The 22,519-nt window shown below is 29.3% G+C and overlaps 1 protein-coding gene across 1 annotated transcript; it reads left to right on the forward strand.

Moving 5' to 3' along the window:
• The first annotated feature begins 5,818 nt into the window (after positions 1-5,818).
• On the forward strand, positions 5,819-11,119 carry LOC129292613 (heat shock protein 21, chloroplastic-like). Its single transcript, XM_054930193.1, has 3 exons — positions 5,819-6,385; positions 6,772-7,111; positions 10,475-11,119. The coding sequence occupies exons 1-3, from the start codon at positions 6,163-6,165 to the stop codon at positions 10,908-10,910; spliced, it is 999 nt and encodes a 332-aa protein (XP_054786168.1). The 5' UTR covers positions 5,819-6,162; the 3' UTR covers positions 10,911-11,119.
• The last annotated feature ends 11,400 nt before the right edge of the window (positions 11,120-22,519 follow it).

Consider the following 22,519-nt stretch of genomic DNA (forward strand, 5'->3'; position numbering starts at 1 on the left):
CCCTTCATTGAATGTTGGAGAGAGAAAATATATTATTAAAGTATATATATTTAATAAAAATAAAGTTAAAAATTTTGTAAATTTTTAGACTATGTTAAAGAATTTTTAAGGCTTTTCATTACTCTAATAAAATATATTACAAGTAATTTATAGAAAGTATTAAAGAAGGACATTACAATCATTTCAATTGTCTCTCCACTTGAAAAGTAATATAGAGAATGCATCATTAAAGAAACATTATCTTGAGAAATTGTTTTATATTGTGGGGCAACGAAATACGTCCAAAATTATTTTATAATTTGAAAATGAGGGAGGACAATGCATCCTTGCCATTAATAGAGATTAATTTTGATTGTTAATTGGCCTATAGAAATTATAATAAAAAAATCTAAAACTTATAGAACAAGATCTCAAAATTCAAATAAATATAAATAATATATAAAAAAGTAATACTAATTAAGTCCTCTAAATAACAAATTAATAACCAGAGACAACTAGAAACTCATTGAAGGTAACATTTATGATGGATCAACCATGTAAAATACTTCATCTGGTCATATTTATAGTCACTTCAAACATTTTAACCAATACAAAAAAAAAATCTTAAATTTCATTCATTTTATCTAAAAATTCAACAAATTTTTAATTTTATCCATATTAACTATACATATTTAAAAATGAAATATTCTAGCATTAATAGCATTCCCACCATTTAATAGGGACAAAAAGGTAAAGATGAATACAATAATCATTAAAGTATCTATAAATAGGATTAAAATAAATAATCTCTCTTTTTCTATAAATTGGATCATAGAAGTATCTATTTGATATCTTGGCAAAAAAAATTATATTGATAATTTTTTCCATTAATTTATTATAAAATCAATGAAATGTCACACTTAGTCAAGAAATATAAAAAAGATTAATTTCTCAAATTTAAGATGAAATTTGTGTTTTAAGTAAAGTAAACGGAAAACATATATGATGATTATATATATATATATATAAAAGAGAAATATCAAATGAATATTTTATTCTTAAGTTAAGGATTATTTTTACCTATCAATTTTATCTAAAAAATTTATGATCAACTTAAATTCCAACTATAACTATAAGTCACTTTTAGCTTTCAATGTTAGAAACTCATCCCTAAACGCCTTGGCATTATTCCCATTATTTGGATCCCGCATTTAACACATTTTAATATTTTTTATTATAAAATATTATATAATAAGTCCTACTAATATTTTTTATAATATAAAAAAAAGTTAATGTGTCTCTCACTCCTCCAAATCTGCCTCTTCTCTCTCTCTCTCTCCCCACCTGAGCAGTATAAATACCAGTTAATGAATTTGCAGAAGCAATCATGTCCTAGCTTTAATTCCATCCAATTATTCCCTTATTCTTCTTCATCAATATCAATTATGGGCGCTTTCACTTTGGAATGCAAGAACACTTCAGCCATTTCATCACCACTTTCTCCATCTCCCCTCTCTCTCTCCCCCAACAATTAACCATGAAGATGAAGTGTCTTCCAGCAGAAGTGAGTGAACTCCCCAACAATGAACCATGCCCTTTACTCTTCCTACCTCGTCGTATGATCAAGAAGCTTCTCTAACAATTTATCATCCAAACACTCGTCTTCTACCCTGGGTTTCCACCATTGAAGACGACGAGGAACAGCGATTCTGATGGCTGCTTCTAGGAAGTTCACAATGGCCAATGACCCTCTCATCCCGAAAGCTGCACAATCATAGGTTCTCGCCGCTCCTTCTGCTGTGTTGAAAGTGCCCAGCCACATTCGAGCTCCATGCTTATTCGAATCTCAAATTTTTGCTGCAAACTTTCCCCCATGGCCACCTCTGCACTTGGTTTCTCTTGGTTCATCTTCCTTCGCCATTTTTCTTTAGCAACTATTCCATTCTCTTGGCGTGCTAGTGTTCATCCATACCCTGAACACCATCATTTATTTGACCGGTGGCCCTGATAGTGGTAGCGCTGGTTAGTTCAAAGAGAGGAGAGAGTAGGAAGACGAGGAGAGGCCTTGGCGGGGAGGGAGGAGGGGAAGGAAACGAGGACGAGGGGGAAGTGCGGGTCAAGGACATGACGTAGAACCACTTGTCATCATTGAGGTTGTCGTTAAGGAGGGATTTGAGGCGATGGACGGAGCCGCGAAAGTTATCGTGGGCCCAGGGCAAGTAGAAGTGGCCACGGTCGGAGGTTTGCTGGAAAATGGCAGAGACAAGAGTGAGGCATGAGGTAACATCCTAATTTTTAAACTAGAAAATTAATCAGAGGGAAATATGAATAATTGAGGATTTGATGGTAAAAGCACACTTAACTGAGGTGACTTGAGGGTAATTGCATGATAGGGTGCTTAATTAATGATTAATTTAGGCTTAAGGTCATGCATGAGGGTGTTTGGAAGTCCAAAATAGGTATTTGGCTTCAGTCAGGCCCAATAGAGTGAGGTTTAAGTAGGATCTGTCCACTTTGCTTTTGACTGCTTGTGGACATCAATAGAGAAGGTGAGACTGCCTTAAGTGGCTATGACCTTGCACGAACATGAAATGTGAAGGATCAATTGCACGTGGACATAGACACATTTAACAATCCCTGTTCAAGAAATCAGATCAGTTGTGCGAGAAAAACTGGAAACAAAAGGCAAGAGCTCTATTAAGGTATGAAAATTCAGTGGGTTCAAGTGGTTTTCAAGCCTAGGAATCACTTGAAGTAAGTTCCTAGCCCATTTCTCTCCTATTTTACCTAATTTTCCTTTAGATTTGGAGATGATTTTTTTAGTTAGGTTTTTCTATGGGGTTAAGATTCAAATTTGTGGGCATTGAATCTAGCTGTTGAGGTTAATGAAAGTGTAATGGATGTTTTAAAGCATGATTTTGGGGTTGAAATTTGAACTTGATGATTATGAGTTAAACCCTAAATTGTTATGGTTAGATTTTTGCTAAATGAATTTTGGAGATGTTGAAAGTATTGGTGGTGAGAAATCACTTGTTCAAAAAACTTTAATTGCTTGGAGTAAAGGTAATTTCTATTAATTTATTATAGTATGTGCCTTGTGACCGATTATGTGTGTTTTATTGAAATCAATTATTGGTTGAAAAATATTATATTAGAAAGAACATTTTCGAAAACATGATTTACATTCAAAAATATTTTTGTTTGGAAAACTCTTGATGCATGACTTGTTGGGTTTGTTTTGAAATATGTGATATTAGAGATTTTGTTCAAAGATTATCTATCATGTGGTAAGACTTTTAATAGACCCAATAAGTGGCTATTAGTTTGAAGCAACTCACCTTTGACCAGGTGACTTGGTGCCGGGCATGATGTATGAAAGGGGATAAGGTATTGTAATGCAAAATATTTTTGTTTGGATTATTAAATAACATATGTTTGAAAAATAATCTTGTTTACCCCACTTAGCAATTGCATGAATAATTGCATTGCATGCATTGTAACACTTTAGTATTGATTACTATGACCTTTATATTTCATTTCTCGTGATTAATATTTTTACGAGAGCTGGACAAGTCAAAGGAACACCTAAGGCTTACATTTGGTGTATGAGACACCACTTTATCTATGTTATGCCTCATTTTTGTTAGTAATGTATGATTGCCAACTTAAAACACATTATTTAGAACATAATGACTTTTGACTTTAATATGACTCACTTAAACTGTAGCCATGAAATTGGTGTATGACAATGATGGTCTCCTTTGATTTGACTAAAGTATTTAAATTATATTTTAGAGATTTGATAATTTTTTATCAATTTCGCCTTGAGTGTGCATGTATTGGTTGGTTGTAATCTAACTATAATTTTTCTTCATACATGTTTATAATGTGTTTTATGATATGATGTTTGATGTAGTTGTATCGTAGCCAAGTGTACACCATTGTGAGAACTCTAGTTGTGTAATGTTAGCAAACTGTGTAAAGTATTGTTTGGACCCATGTTGGGTATTGATAATTAAATTTATGTTTGAAAAGTGTGGTCTTCTTGACCAGAGTTTAATGTACTTATCATGGATGTATACTTGAGTCACTTTGTCAACTATTATTTGTGATTAATACAATATTTGAATTTAAACTGTCATGGGAACATGCTTTATGCTTATTTATGATTTTAAATCAAATAGTGGATTTTGAATATTGGTTTTCAATGGAATCCCATTAGGTTCATTTTATTTAATATTCTTTTCCATTGATATTTATTTATGTAACTTACTTAGTTCTTAAATAGGAGGGTTATTTTGTTTTGTTTAAACATTTTTGGTCATGGTAGTCTATTTTGAAAAATATTTTATTGTAAGAAAAACTCTTTTCTACTATAATAAACTTTTATAAAATAAATTTAACTCTTTAGTATCATTGTGGACTCTTTTCTATCATGGTGGAGTTTGAAAATGATATTTAAAACCCTTTCTACCATGATAAACATTTATGTATCATAGTAAATACTTTTCTACCATTATAAATGCTTAATAATTAAGATTTAATTATTTAATCATATTTTCACGAAAAGTTAAAATGAAATTTTAGAGTGTTAAATATGACTAGAAGCATATATAGAGGGGTGAGAGATGAGAAGATATCAAGTACAAAGGTATTTGAGAGTGTAAAAAGCAAAATAAAAATGAATCATTGAAGTAGTGTTTGGTTAGAAGGGAGAGAAGAGAAGGGGATAAGAGGAAGATTTTAAAAAATCTTCCCTTCCCTAAGGTGGGAGGGGAGCCCTCCCCTTCCCTTGTTTAGATGGGACAAAGGGAGGGGAGGCCCTCCCCTTGTTTGATAAGTTAGGGTGGGGGGGGGGGGAAGAAATTTTTTAAAATTTCTCTTATCCTCCCTTGTTTAGATGGGACAAAGGGAGGGGAGGTGCCCCTCCCTTGTTTGATAAGTTAGGGTGGGGGGGGGGGAAGAAATTTTTTAAATTTCTCTTGTCCTCCCCTCCTCTTCCCTGAAACTAAATAGGGCCTAAAGGGAGATGTAGAGAGGGATTTAGTTTCGATACTCATCATCTAGAAAGATTTGGACCATTCAGATTTTAATTTAGATAGTCTAGAGTTTTTCAATTTTAATTTTAATTTTATAAAGATAAAATTTATAAAATTTTTTGATAAATATATTCATCATCAATATGAACAATATTGATTCAATCTGAGATTTTGAGTAGTTTCAATTTAATATTATAATTTTTATAAACTGACTATCTAGATGTATTCTAGACAAGATAGATTCAATATCAAATTTTTAATAATTTTTTATTTTATTAAAATTTTTAACAATTTTTTATTTTAATAAATATAAAATAAAAATAAAAAATTTAAATCTAGACCTTGCAGATAAAAATTTAGTATTGAATTTAGAATGTTCCGAGTACATCTAGATAGTCAATTTATGAAAATTATAATATTAAATTGAACCATTCAAATTAAATCAGTACTGTCAGAATGATGATAAATATATTTATAAAAAAATTTATAAATTTTATTTTTATAAAATATAAAATTAAAATTAAAATTGAAAAAATCTGGACCAATCTAGATGGCTTAAATTTTTTGAATGATGAGCATCGAAACCGAATCGTGCAAAGAGTGGTTAGAGGAATGGGTATAAAAGTACAAAAATGCCAGCTAGTGGGACTTGCTAACTAATAACTATAGAAGACAAGAGTGTGCATTAGTCTCACCGTCTCAGGGGCATGAGGTTCAGATTTCAAATGGTGAGGACAAAATTGACATGTAGTTAAAGTTCATGATGACTGTAGGCCTTTTGGGTGAAGCAAAAACAAAAACGACACAACCTGCGGTTAGTATGAGAGAGGACCCCTAAATCTTTGCGATAAGGCGTTTCTGGATACATCTAGAATGTGAGAAACTCAAGTCCACGTCGAGCTTTCGAGAACCCTCTGTTTTTCTGTTTTCATTGCTTCCTTGCGGCCCCATATTTCTCTCGTTTCTGTTTCACTTCCTTATATCTCACAAATCCTTATCCCTCCACTGCCCTGCAAATCAATTTTGAAAATTTCACCCCCCCTTCCCTTTATATATTACAATTTCTCTCTGCTAACCTGTGAATCTTATTTCTGGCTTTGGTAGAGTTGTAAGCATTTCATTTGTTGACGGTACATTATAGAATATGACTCAGGCTTTATCCTCAAGTTTCGGAGTTCATCTTCGCTCGCCATATGGCTCATCATCGTCATTATCTTCTTCTTCACCGAGGTCCTCTTTCAGTTTTACACGGTCCTTCATGCCTGTCAAGGTTGTGGCCACTGGAGATATCAAAGACAAACTTAGCCATCTTCAAAGACCACACAAGGACCCTTCCCACCCTAGAACAAGAGTCGCTCCACCCGGAGGTAAACCGCTGACTTGCTTAATTCCTCTTACAAATTGTGTAAAATACAAGGACATGCTTCAATTTGCATAATCATATTACATATTCTAAAGCCATGTAATTTTTTTTTTTATTTGTATGGTTATCAGTTTTCGGTACCAGGGGTAGTCTTTTAGATTGCTCAAAACATTCCCTGAAATGGTCAATTATATTATGCTGTGTATTTCCTAAGAAATTATGGGATAAAGGTCTTTTGGTTTAATGTTATTTGTTTCCTGGTTAAGAGGGATTTGACATCTGAAACATTGCATTCGAAGATTGACTATGTAATTTCTTGATACATCTTTTGTTGGGAACAAATAGAATTCTCAAATGGAAAAACTAAAGCAGAGTCATGACTAAATGCAGGGCTGTGGGACCGATTTCCTACGGCAAAGACTGTGCAGGATATGATGGAGACAATGGAGAGGATGATGGAGGACCCATTCGCTCTTAGCAGTGGGGAGTGGCCGAATGCGGCGAGCGGCAGCAGTGGCGGTCATCGCAGGGGAAGGACACCGTGGGAGATAAAAGAGGGAGAGAAAGAATACAAGATGAGATTTGACATGCCTGGGATGACCAAAGAGGATGTGAAGGTGTGGGTGGAAGAAAATATGCTTGTGGTGAAGGCTGAGAAAGAAAGAAAGAAGAATGTTGATGAAGAAGAAGAAGATGGCGGAGAAGTTTGGTCTGCTAAGAGCTATGGAAGGTATAACAGTAGAATTGTTTTGCCTGAGAATGTGGTTTTTGATAAAATTAAGGCTGAGGTTAAGGATGGTGTTCTTTACATAACCATGCCTAAGGCTGCTTCCTCTTCAAACATCCTTGATATCCATGTCCAATGACTCAATGCTTTTTTCTCCTGAAAGAACAATTTGTATACATAAGCTTTGCTTAAATGAGTAGAATAGTTTAGAGTCAGTCCCTTAAGTGTTATGGAATGGTATGTGTCTTGAAAAATAATCATTATTATTGAATCATGTTAAAAGTAATTAACGTTCGTTTTGTTGAGGGTATTCTTGAGCTGGCTTTTTTTGTTTCTGTTCCTCTTTGCCTTCAGCCAACCATATGCTAGTGTGGAAACAAAAGTATATTTACCAACACTAATGACAGTAGAGTCTAGAAGGTTTAGTTTTTCACAAGGTGTTGTCATGAACTAGTGCTTAAATTTTTGCCAGAGGAGATTTTCACAGGAAGAGATGCTCACATTCAATGATTAATTGCACCTTGAATATGATCGTGTTTAGTAGGAAGACACTTGTAAAAGAACATGCTCTGATGAAAAATAGCTTTTGCATAATCTCTCATAGAGTCAAGGTGGATCAAACTTGATTTGATTTCGTGTATTGAACTCATGTTATTTGACGTTATTGTGTTATATAATTAATCAAGTTTTTAGAAATGTTAATTAAAAGGTTGTTCATGTGAAATTTGACTGAGTTTTATGCTAACTGTTAAGGGTTTAATACAATTCTCTTCCTTAATCTAGGCTTGGAGCTGGCTAAATATGAAGGGCTATAATTAAATTCTTACAAATTCTTGGCAGTGAGAATTTAATTGAGTGGCTGACATTAGAAAACATATATATAGTATAAAATTTGTATAAATTTTTGGAGTTAGGGAGACAGAATATCCATATATAGTATACAGAAAAATTCGAAACGTTGAGGCACCACGACCCCTTCTGTCACTGTATTTCTCCAAGTTTCAGCCTTAAATATGAAGAAATGGTAATTCTCGATCCATTCAGATAAACATCAACTGGAATGCAGATATAGTGCATGGGTGGGATTATCGATCAGAAGGATTGATTGGAAATTTTCAGCTTCAATTACAAGGTTTACAGCAAATTTTTATGTTTTTTATCATGACAAAAAGTTTTGGTGAGTTGAGTCAAAGAGTTATTAGGGTTAGAAACATGACATAAATCTCAAGTCTCAAAAAGTACTTATAGATATAATTTTAAATTACCCACAAAGTTTTTTGTTTTTAGAGTCACAGAATGCAACCAAAAGGACTGATTGGAAAACTTCAGCTTCAATTACAAGGTTTGGAGCAAATTTTTATGTTTTCATAATCAAAAAATGTAATTCTAGATGCTTACTCATTTCCTGGTTGCGTTTGGAAAACCAACGTTTTACATTCAAAAAGTTATTTTTTACTTTGAGAAAGTTAAATGGTGTTTGGGGATTATTTAAAGTTTAAAATTAACTTTCTAAAAGTGCTTTCGAACTTAGTTGAAACGGAAAAAATTGAAAGTTGATATTTGGAGCTTTTAAAAAGTCAGTTGAAGAAAAATATAATACCCATTATTTAAAATGACCACGATACCCCTGGCTTCATATTTGTCTTTTCCTCTTGCCCGAACTGGTCTTCTTCGTTCTTCAGAACTCGCCTCTCTTCATCTCAGTTCTCTCTTCTCTGTGCTTTGCTCTTGTCCACCTCTTCCGCCTCGTCCACTATCAGTCCGCCTCTGTCATATTTCGGTAACTCTCGTCATTCTCTCCTCCGTCTTCCCCCACCATCTTTAGTCACAGATCTGACTTCTTCGTTCTCTCTTCTCTATGTTGTGCTCTGGTTTGCCTAATCCACCTCGTCCACCGTCAGATCTCCGGTGACTATCGTCCTTCTCTCCTCCATCTCTCCCCCACCATCTTTAGTCACAGATCTGACTTTTCTTCCTTCGCTGAGCTCGTGGTCTTGTTCTATCATCCTTCCTCATCATTCCAGTCGCTATTTTCTGTTTGTAGCTCATGGATCGAGCTTCTTTTGGGTCTTGGATGGCATTGTGAAGCTGACAGAAGTAAAAACACCTGAGGCCTGAACTGAACTCGGACACTCGAACATTCGGACGGTTAGAGCTTCTTTTCGGTCTTGGACGCTGGGTGGTCCTCTAATTTTTTCTCCAGATTGCTTATGCTCTGTTTTTTTTTTGTTGAAGGTACTTCTGCTCTGTTTGACCGTTTCTTCCACTTGCATTAGTAATCCAAAACTTGAAAGCTTCTGGACGTTAGGAATCTGAACATTGAAGAAGAAGGATTGGTTCAAACTTTTCTCATACTCAATGAACATGAATGTTGTGAATCTGAACGTAGTTGTGCTCTGTGTGTATGGTTCAAACTTTTGTTATGTTGAATGAATAGGAACCAGAATGGTGGAAATGCTTGGTTCTGTTTTCAGATCTTGAATTATTTAAGTTCAAAATTAGTTCTGCCTTTTGTATATGTTTGTAAATTTTTTTATAATCAATGACTGATTCTTGGGTTTTGATTTCCTTTTCTGAGAATGTGTGTTTTAAAATTTTTTTGTGCTCAATTACTAGTGAATTATTCTGAATTTATGTGTGTTTATGTGTGTATTTTCAAGTTTTTTTTTGTTCAAACTAATGTTGAATTATGGGTTTTGGTATGGTTTCATAAATGAACATTGGATGATTTTACTTAATTAATTATTAGTTGCTTTGTTTCCAGTTAAATGTGGGTTGACAAATAGGTCTAATTTATGTTAATTAATTATTAAGAATGTAATATTTTGATAGTAAATATGAGTAAGAAGAAGGCATTGTGGACTACTGAAGAAACTGAACTGTTCATCAAATTAGCTCTCTAACAAGTTAGAAAAAATGAGCGCAAGGGCTCTACCTTATCAAAGGAAGGTTGGGAAGCATTAATGTAACAGTTCAATGCTTTAAGCTCTAGAAGTTATGATAAGAAGCAGTTAAAAAATAAATGGGATAATTTGAGGAAAGATTGGAATATATAGGACAAATTGTTAAACAAAGAGACCGGCTTGGGATGGGATAGCGAAAAAAATACTATATAAGTATCGAATGAGTGGTGGAGTCAAAATATTAAGGTATATAATTATATATGGCATAATATATATTTAATGCTTTATTTTGTAAATATATTGAACTCAGTTCTTGTAATGTGTAGGAAAATCCTGAGTATAGAAAATTTATACATAGACCACTTCTATATGTACAAGAATTGACACAGTTGTTCCAACCAGTTGCAACACGAGGTACTTACATGTGGACACCTGCGGCTGATGACTCACATGATGTGTATAGGTCTCAACTGGATTTGACCGAAGGATCAGGAGATAGTAATGATGTGAGAAATATTAGTGGAGGAGCTCTCCCAAAAATTGGGCAGATCAACTTGAACAATGCATACAGTGGTGGTACTAATTCAAGGAGCAATAGAAAGAGAGGTGAAAGTGGTCAAAATAAGAAGGAAAAATGTCTTGCAACTGTGATGGTTGATTCAGTAAGTCACTTGGTATCCACACAAGAGGATAGGGTTTCAACACTGAAGTCAATTCTTAATTCCATAAAGGGTGGGACAAAACCAGTTGATCAAAATGTGGTGGATGTTGCAAAGGAACTTTATGGAATCGAGGAGATTGCTTATGATGAGGTACTTCTTGGACAGTGTGCTGTGACTTTGTTAGATAAGACTATAAGGACATGTATATTAGGCTTGGAGACAACAGAAGAGCATTAATGGCCTATTTGAAGTGCTTGGGCAAAAAAACAGATTAGATCAATCCTAGCTTACCTTCTTAATGTTTTAAATTTAGCTAGTGCTGTTTATGTTGTTAACTTAGTTTTAAAACTGACTGTGTTATTTGACACTTGTGTTATGTGTTTCTTATGTTAAGTCATGGATAATAGTGTAATGGTTGTTTAATTATGCTATGTAGTTTTTATGAATGACAATACGCAATCTCACTTATTACAATTACTTGTATATGCGAAAGACGATGAGATTGAGGCCATTACTGCAATAATATCTAATTACTCAATAACTTTATTGAAAGAGCCTTGTAGAACTAGTTCACAATCAAGTCATGTATGGGTGCAAGAAATTTTGTAAGGGCATCCTCAGCATTGTTATGACATGTTTTGCATGGAAAAAGATATTTTTTTTTCAACTTTGTGATGAACTGGTACAACATGGTTTGTCTAACCAGAAGAACAAGGATTCATGAAATGGTTGGTATGTTCTTAAACATCGTTGGACATGGGGTGGGGAATAAGATGGCATAAGAACGATTTCAATATTTAGCGGCAACTATTCACAGACATTTCAAAAATGTATTGCGTGCTTGTGAGAAACTAGCAAAGGAATATATCCAACCAAAAGATTGCACTTTTTAAGATATTCATCCAAAAATTTTAGGTGATCCGCGATATTGGCCATTCTTTAAAGATGTCATAGGAGCAATCGATGGAACACATATCCCATGTGTGGTTAGTGTTGAAAAGTAAGGGAAATATATTGGAAGGAAAGGTATTCCAACACAAAATATAATGGCTGCATGTGATTGGGATATGTGCTTCACTTATGTCATGGCTGGATAGGAAGGGATTGCCCATGATGCTTGTTTGTTTGACTATGCACTCACAAGGCCAGACATGAAATTTTCACATCCACCCCAAGGTATATTTCATATTTATTTAATTTAAAATAATTTACTCAATATTTTATACTAATGATAATACCGATGAGCATGTATTTTCATCAATAATTTCAAGTGCAATTTCAAGCGTAGCTTCTGATAGAGAGATGAATATAGTTCGAGATTCTATTAGAGATCAAACTGTATATTATAGATCAAACTATTAATCATGTAACTATTCAATATTAATGAATGTTTAACTATTTATTACATAAATTTGTCCAAAATTAAATTTTATATTTTTTTCTTATTATTTAACATTTTAAATTTTATGTTATTTTAAAATTTGTTTCACATTTTTTAAACATTACTAATATATTATATTTGTATAATAAAAATTATAAATTATCATTCTGTAATGTCCTTTTTGGTGATTACATATTAAAAAGTATATTTCAAAAGAATAAATTTTTATCAATCCAAACAACTTTCTGTTTGTCAAACCGACTTTTAAAAAAATTTATCCAAATACAAATTTCATTACAATAACTGACTTTCATCAAACTGACTTTTATCAAATGAATTTTATCAAACTAGTTTTTGCCAAATTAAAAACCAAACACACACTAAAACTTGGACGGATAATAGCTTCCTATCTGTAGTTTGTTTGAGGATGTAAATTGACACCATGACACTTGGAGGCTCTGCTAAAAAAAAAAAAGCAGAGAGAGAGACATTGGTGTCTTTCTTCCATGTTTTTGTACTGTTATTTTGTTTCTTGACAATAGTTGCTGTCTAACGGGAACCAAAAAAAAAAAAGAAAAGAAAAGAAAAGGGGCTTTAAATGTGCAGCTATTTGACCATTGTGTGTTATGTCAGTGTGTTCATTGGTTCTGTCTAGTTTGGTTTAAAAAAAAATTAAATCGAACTAAATTAATCGATTCATCAAAATTTAAAATCTATTTAATTTTTTTTAATTAGTTTGGTTCAATTTTTAATTGGTTTTGTTCTATTTGATTTAAATTGGGATCAAGTTTTTTTTTCTTTGAGATACTTTTCATAATCAATATATGATTGCTCATTTTAACTAATAATTTTTAATTATTAATTAGTATTTTCAATGAAAAAATCTCTTGAAAACAAAAAAATATTTTTAACAATTATTTAACACATTTAACTATTAAAAACTAATATGTCTCTTTTAAAACACTTAATTATAAAATTAAAAAATAATCATAATTAATTATAGATAACATTTAACTAATTGCAACATATTTTTAACTAGTAATTTACATATTATTAAATTTAGGGAAAAAAATAAAAAAATTATAAAAATATATGAAATAGGTATAATAAGGTTTGGTTTAGTTTGATTTAAGTTTCAAAAGATAAAAAACCTGATCCAAAATGAACGAAATTGATTTCTATTCCCTTCGTCCTTTTATATAAGAATTCTTTTAGAATCTCTTTTCATCTCTAAATTTAAAGAGTTGTTAATATTTTTTAAATAAATAAATCATTATATTCTTATTAAATTGAAAAGAGAAAAAGATAAGTACTCTTATTAATTTATCTTAAAAATTATTTTTTATTTACAATAATTTGAGATAAAATTAAAATATTATTGTGTTTTTAATTAAATAATTAAATTTTATTAATTTATATAATTTAATTAAAAATATTTTATATATAAAGATGGGGGTATTTTTAAATGACCTTACTGTCATGTTAGTAGAATCCTTAACACGATACACACACCATATTGTCAAAAAGTTGCGTGCCAATTCACCAAATGGCTGACAAATGGCAATGTTAAAAAGAGACACATTTCACTGTTGGAAAAATATAATTTTAAATTCCTTTATTTTATTCACATTTTGTTATATATTTTTATATATTTTTTTTAAATATTTTAGGTTTTTATATTTTTATTTTTCAGTATTTTAGATCTTTCTCTAAACAAAATCTAAAGACTTAAAATATTAAAAAATAAAAATATAAGAACTTAAAATATTAAAAAAGTATAAAAACTTATAACAAAATGTGAATAAAATATAGAGATTTAATGTTATATTTTTTTATTATTTTAATATTGACATAACGCTTGAATTTTATCAGCAAGTCTCTTATACAAAGATTCTTGGATCATGCAAATTGTTCAACTCTTGGCTAAGCCTTTATTGCTTATGATAATAGGTAGACCCTTAGCAAATTGCCCTCGCCTATCATAAGCACATTATTGAATTGAAGAATAGTTTCGGCCAAAAAAAAAAAAAACAAGAAGAATAGATGCTATACGATAAAATATTATTGATTATGTTATGAAAATAGAGATTGAAAGGAGGAAAAAAGAGAGAAAATTATACTGAGAGAATAAGAGAATAAAAAGCTTTCTTATTTTTTATGTGTAAAATACAATTGAGGTGCCTTCTATTTTAGACATAAATATATCAATTAAAATAAATAAAATATATAAGATAATAATAACTGGAAGATGTTATAATAATTGAAAGATATTGAAGAATTTAAGATAATAGACATCCACATAATATCCTAGTATTTATAACACTCTCCCTTGAATGTTCATATATTGTGCCTCGTTAAAATCTTACTAAGAAAAACTCAATGGGACAAAAACTTAGTCCAAGAAAAAGAGTAAACAATATCGTCATATTTATTGGAGTTGCCTGATTAAAGACCTTATTAGGAAAATTCAATGAGACAAAACCTTGGTTAAGAAAAAAAGAGTACAAGATAACCTTTACTTCCCCTAATGACAATATCACTCCTTATTCTTGAGTCTTCTTGAGTCATTGTATCCTAACTTATGTGTCAATTTCTTGAATATTATTGTTGCCGATGCCTTTAAGTCTGTGAGTTGGTATGCTCTTAGAGCTATACTATATATTCATATTTTAAAACATTTTCTTTAAACATATCTTCTGGATATGAATACATTCTTCACTTGTGGTATATCTAAGGAGAGTAAAAAAACAATCTTGATATACATGTAGTTTCATAAATAAATAATCTCTCAAAAGTCAACTTATACAGTTCAAACTAGATATGTATAACACATGCATAATCAATTAATTTTGATCCTAAATAAGTTTAGTACATCAACCACAGATAATAATTCCTCAAGTACATCATATCAAGTATATAGCTTCATTGCAAATCAAGGCAATATCATAAATTGTGATATGAACACATTTATATATGGTGCTTCAAGATCATATTTCATCATCCTCTTGAAGAAAAATGATCTTGATTCTCATCTAATCACCCAATATTTTAACATATTTATTTAACAATCAAGTTTTCATATAAACTCTTCAGGATATTCAATAATAATCAATCAACCAAATCTGATGCAAATCAATATGTATATCAGATTTCTATACTGCTAAGCTAATAACATATTACAAATAATTTCATCCACCATACAATATATTAATACATATTTTGAATCCTTGTAAGATATTTTTATATTAAAAGTCAAGTTTTGCATGTGATATTTCATATTTTTCTTTTTACATAAATGCTCATGTGTAATATCACACTTCAGGTGCTTGAGCTATAAGTTCACAACTTTTATATCATAAACAAGTGAATGTAATTCAACTTGTATTGCATTTTTTTTTAGATCTTCATTTGATAGTAATATTTCATTCTCATTAAAAGTATTGTTGACAACTCTCATCTTTTCGGTTCTATCATTTCTCATATTGACATAACTTCTCAATATCTCTTTATTATTATCAGGTACCTGATCCTCTTCTAGAGACTTAAAGTCAGTTATGTCTTGGTTTTTTTCTAAAATATCAGCCTCCTTAATATGATCATCGTACTTAACTGCTCCTTTATAATATTTTTTTTTCTTTGCAACCGATTAGCCTTCCACACTTTAGGCGTGATTTATTTTTATTTATATCTATGGAATATTATTAGTTAGAGCATGAATTCAAAATTTCTTCTCTCTATCAATATTTACATATTTGGCAATTATTTTATTTCATGAATGCCATGTTATATAAACTTTTGATTCATATATGAAGATCTATACAACATATCGATAATGCATTCATATATTTTCATTTTCAGCTTTTTATTATCTTCCCCTCTTTCTGGATTACAAACCATGCAGTATAAGCCTTTTAAATTCATTTTATCTCTTATAGAAACATCATTTTGTTTACTTAGAAACAAATAAGAAGAAGAAAAATCTTAACCAACATTTATTCCCAACCCGTTGTGTATTCACAAGATGAATGCTTGTAGCACAAATTGAATTCATGAATTGTGCCACACATCACAACTTAATTAAATTCCATTGAATCATAAAGACTTTGGTATTATTCCTAACTTTTTTTTGAAAGTTTATTTCGTACATAGTGGTGGAGCCTTCATCACAAAGTCTTAATCTTTGACTCTTGATAGAAGGTCAAATTATAGTAGGGGTATTCAGAATATTTTATTAGCTTGATGCTTTTAAGTGCTGTAATTGCAAGCTTGCATATTTAAAGTGCTTCAATTGTAAACTTGCATATTTAAATGAAAGATTTTGTTGTCACAAATTTTGGTTTAATCATCTTATTGAAGGTATAAATAATCTTGGATAGACCATTCTAATAAGTAGGCTTTTCTTCATCTTATAATCAATGAAAGTCTAAGATATAGAACCACTAGCATTTTCAAGTGATTCATCCTATCACTATATTAGCAATTGTGCACATAATAGTTCTTTCTCTTTCATAAACTCTTGGTTGTGAACTGATACACAATGTGTAACCATCTTATAGATATATCTATTGATCTCATTAAATATTTACATGGTTCACATGATATCTAAATGAGCCCATTTTTATTCAACATATTCACAAATATTTAGGATCCAATCTTAGTTATTGCTAGTGATAGTATCATAATTTTCTTCAAATAGCACATGAGAATTCTTGAAGCACGTAATGTATTAACTATTTAGGAAGAATCTTCTAGTTCTTCCATAAATGTCATTGTAAATTCTCAATAATTCTTGGATCAATATTGATTCGAGATGATCTAATCAGTCATGCTAAATAATATCATTATACTTCTAATATACCAAATCAAAGTAATAGTAAACTTTCAGTTTACTAAAAATTGTAAACTTCTAGTTATAATCTTAATATGACATCCAATATCATAAAAATTCTTAAAAACTTATTTAAAACTCATGTAAATAACACATTCAAATGAATTTTGCTTCATAGGTATGAGAAATCTTTGAAAAACACTACCAATTTTGTACCACCTAATATACATTAACAATAACACCATTTAAAATAAAGGATTATTAATCCTCTTATTTACATATTATGTAAAGACATTATATATATATATATATATATATATATTAAGTTCTCTAGGAAACAAAACACAAGTAGTTCTAAGTTCAAAATTTTCTATAAATATCCTGAAACTCTTGCTATTTCTTTTTAGCATTTACAACCAATCAATATTGTAGTATTAATATTTTCAACGATTAAGATGATATCAAATATTTTATTCCTTATATATTGATCATAATTATCTAATCAGATCTTAATTTAACCATCATTGGATATAAAGATTATCATATATTACCATTTTAATTAGGAGTAAACAAGTTAACAATTAAGACTTTCAAAAAATATATATACCTATATTTAGAAAGTCTTTTTAAGAAAAGATCATCAAAAATTCTTTTACAATTGATCTCCAAGAACTCTTAAATGATTCAAAAATTTTCTTAAAAGGAACTCACTCAACAAAGTAATATATAAGAATTATCTATATCTAATCACTTTTATAAATTCATGATTTTTATTGCTTTATTTATCGTATGACTTGCATACTTCTAATGAGTGCTTTTATTTTAATCCTATTAACACATATATGGATAGTTTAATAGGGAACTTCATCATCAATAAAAATGCATTATATATATCATATCTTGAACATGTATGTATATGTAAGAATTATCAAATATATCTTCATATACCATGAGATTTGCGTCAATATGTAAGGACAATAATAATTGAATATTTGATTGTGACACTTTGTTAATATATTTCTTTACATTAGCATAATCATTCTTTAACATTTTTTCTAGTTCAATAAATGATAGATAATGTGTTTATATGGCTACATGCCATATTTTTTTTTGTAACATAAACTCTATTGACTATAATCTTCAAGATTATAGAAAAATAATATCTTAAATCTAACAATTTCTTTTGAACTATTAGCCTTCAGGGCTGTGGTAGTTAAAATAATTGAATTAATAATTAATATACCCATCAAAATTTCACAAAGTTTATATAATTCATTAGGATCATAAGATTATCCTTTCATATAATAGTCATAATAAAAATCGAGATGACTTCTGGCCATATAATAACAAAATTAATTATTGCTTTTAGTCATATAATCAAAAACAAATCAAATACGGCTTTTGGCCATTCAATCATAAAATTACATACAACTTCTGACAATTTAATGATAAAATTACAAATGGGTTCTGGCCATTCAATAATAAAGTTAAATATGACTTCTAATTATATAATAACAAAAGTCAATATAGCTTCTAGCCATATAATAACAAAATTAAATATGACTTCTAATCATATAATTTATCATGACATAAATTGATCATTTATAAAATAGTAAAAATTTAAAGTGATATGGCTTCAGGCCATAATCAAAATAATATGGCTATTAATAATTTTATTGCAAGAGAATTAATAGAACCAAATAAGAGAAAATAAAAATTATATATATATATAACTTCATGATCTATTTATATTTGTGAACAACTTCAAGATTCACTTTAAATTTTGTGAATATCTTCAAGATCTACTTCATCTTTTATGTGAATAACTTTGGAATCCAATTTATATTTTATATGTATCACTTCATGATTCATTTTATGTTATGGACAGATAACTTCAGGATTCATTTTTCTAAAAATTATATATGTAGATAGCTAAACAAATTATATATAAACAATAAATTAAAAAAATAAGAAATTGAATGCACATAAGATAAATAAATAATTGAATGTAAATATCTTCAGGATTTACATTATATCATGTGGATATATAACTTTAAGATCCACTTTTAAATCCTATGGATATCTTCATGATCCACTTTATATTTTATTTGGATAAAATTAGTATCCATAATAATAGGTAAATAACTTTATGATTTACTTTATATTTTATGTGATAATCTTTTGGATTCACTTTACACTATATGTGATAATCTTCTAGATCCACCTTATATTTTCTATGTGAATAACTTTAAGATTCACTGTATATTAAATATGGATAATTTTAGAATTCACTTTATATTAGATATGGATAACTTTTAGATCCACTATTTTGAAAATAAATTGTGCCTCATACTTCTAGATGTGAAACACAGTATGTAATTATTTGATTGATTGAGGGAGGAAGAAAATAATTGAACAAAAAATAAATTCAACAAATAACATAAATAATAAGAGCACGTGAATGATAGAGATTTGCTTCATATTTAACTGACTATGCCTCCATCTCTATTAAAGATGTTCATTGGCATGAGCATTAATCTCTAATTCAATAATTATAAGGGCACTCACCTGGTGTTGCTAAGAGTAGAGCTGTCATACTAATAACGTTTTATGAAAATAGAGATTGAGAGAAGGAGAAAAGAGAGAAAATTAGACTAAAAGAATAAGAGAATAAAGAGCTTTCTTATTTTTCAATTTGTAAAATACAATTGAGGTGCCTTCTATTTATAGGCACAAATATATCAATTAAAATGAATAAAATATACAAGATAATAATAACTAAAAGATATTATAATAATTAAAAGATATTGAAAAATTTGATATAACAGACATTCACATGATATGTTAATATTCATAACAGATTAGTTATATTGGAAGAATTTGAATCTGGACACTATTCACATTTCATCTCACCATGCCACCTTTGTGGTGCGCAAGAAAATGATCTTCTTCTTCTTCTGTACAATGCAATAATCATTTATCTTATATTAGTCTTCTTCTTTTTTTGCCCTTATTTTTTTTTTTTTGGGTAAACTACTATCTTCCGTCTTTAGTATATAGTACTCTCAACTATTTCACTAAAATCAAGATATAATAGTTAATATATAAAATATGTCTTAAAAGGAAAGAATTTTTAAACTTCACTCTTATTAAAAGTAGAAAGCAGGGCGTGTGTAGAATATTGGAGACCTAAGAAACAATTATTATATAGGCTCGGCGTGTTATAATTTATAAATTGTATAATTTTCATTAAGATTAGGTTTTACATTATTTTAATAGCAGCTTGTCAAAAAAATTATTTCAATAATTTTTTTTTGAATTTCAAAACATATGCAAAATCATTTTTTCATATAACTTTCTCATCAATGAGTGATAAGGTTTTACTAATAAAAAAAATAACATTATAATATATATTTCCAATATATTATACTACAATTAAGATCATGATATAATTAATTTATAAGAGAAAATATCAATAAATTTCTTATATAAATAATTTTTTTATCAGGCCTAAGGCAATTGCCTTAATGCCCTAAAGGTTTACAGCCATGGTAAGAAGAGAGGAATACATGATATATAATAAATCATAAAATTAAATTTACAATAAGGTAAAATTATAAAATAATAATAAGTAACCCTTTATGCACCTTATGTGAAGGGCCAAATAGTTCTCATAAAAGGTTCTCTGTAATGGAAACTTGAAAGAAATATGTAGTAGTCATTTTATAATGATCTTAGTATTTTTTTTTTTATGTAACCATGATTAACTCTTTGTTATTAAGTTATTCCTTCCGTCTTTATATATAAAATATTTTCTATCAACTTATTTTGTCTCTAAATGTAAGGTGTGACAATGATATTTTTGAATAATTAGACAATTTTACCCTTATTTTGAAAAATGAAATAGATCATTAATTGTATATTTTTCCTACCACCATCATGATATTAATTATGATATTATTAAGAGTAAAATCAGAAAATCATTGTGTTTTTATATGAGTTTAACCAAATAACAAACTTTTATTGACGTGCGAGATTCGATTAAAAATACCTTATAAATAGGAACGGAGTGAATATGTTGGAGGTATTTTTATCCAAAAATGTTATATTAGGGATATAATGTAGGTTTTAATTTTAGAATGTGTGAAAGAACTCCTGAAAAATTATTTAAGGTTAAGGTGATCTTTATATAATATATTTTACAAAATCTTATGAGTAACTAATGTTATTATTCTTTCTAAAATGCTCATGAAAAATGAATAAAAAGATTTTGTCTGCTTTATTGTACTTCAAATATGATTACTTTCAATAAAAAAAATACATGCACAGTAAAAAAATTTAAAAGATGCAAATTATGAGTAATAATTAAGGGCATGACTGAAAACATGAAATCAACTTTGAGAACTGGACTAATTTTAGTTTTTTTAGTATGTGTAAGTTAGGTAAATTTTTCTTGTACTTAGTAATGTTTAGAGTAATCTGCATTTTGGAAGCCAAAAACATCAAGGTAAAGCATAGATGATTATGTGACTTTGTCAGAGTTGCATACTTAATTAAAAAATTAATAATTTTTTAAACAATAATAACTTAATAATTAAAAAAAGCATAAATAGATTGATCTTCATTTTTCTTTTTAAAAATTATATTAAACAAGTTGATATGGTATTTTATATAAATATATTTTTTATATCTTATCTCCATAATTAAAATATTACATATCTAATAAGTTTTTAAGTTTAAATATTTTTTATTTAGTCTAAAGGATGCAAAATAGCAATAATATGAAATGTAAAGTTATAAATTTTATATACTTTACTTGTAATTTTTTTTTAAAGTGAGGGGTGGCATTTGCATCATCTCAACATAATATAGCTCTGCCACTTAGTAAGACTAAATCAGAACAAGTAAAGTTGCAAAGACTGAATTAATGGCATTAAATTTTTTGATCTAGCGTAAAGCTCCAAATTTCCACTATTAATATTTTTTAAATGTTTTATGTTCTCAAACTTAACTCAACAAAAGTATAAATGATGATAATTAAAAGATTGGTGGTAAATAATATTAAAATATTAGAAGTAATTTTAAATTTTAGAGGATATACCTTAGATTTTATTAAAAAATAATTATTCTTTTCGGTGAACTAAAAAGAAAAGGTAAATATGCGCTTAAGATTATTTAAAATGTCAATATATAAGGTAATAATTTCAAATTTTATGCATAAAAGTAATCACATTAGATACATACTTGTATATTGTATACATGCGGTGAATGTTTTATTTATTTTTTTTTTGAGTGAAAAGGAAATTCATTAAATAAAACTATACATGTAATATGTATAAGAAAGTGAAAAGAAATTATATCATGCTTTTAAAGAGTAAAAAAGACCTATAAATTTATCAACAATCAAATTTTTGAAACAAAAATCAGATATCACATATTTACATGTCAAATATTAACCAAGTAGCTCTAACGAAATCAAAACCTAACATCTCTAAATTAGTATTTCTTTGTTTTTCTAACATATTAACATACAAATTTGTTTAGCCACCACTTAACAAAAGTATTATTTTCAACTTACAAATCCTCCACATTCTTTCTTCTATATATAATTTATTCAAGTCCAGGGATTTTCTTCAT

The sequence above is a fragment of the Prosopis cineraria genome, unplaced genomic scaffold (assembly GCF_029017545.1).
Source record: "Prosopis cineraria cultivar Desert tree isolate PC_DT_omini unplaced genomic scaffold, ASM2901754v1 PC14, whole genome shotgun sequence".
Taxonomy (NCBI): domain Eukaryota; kingdom Viridiplantae; phylum Streptophyta; class Magnoliopsida; order Fabales; family Fabaceae; genus Prosopis; species Prosopis cineraria.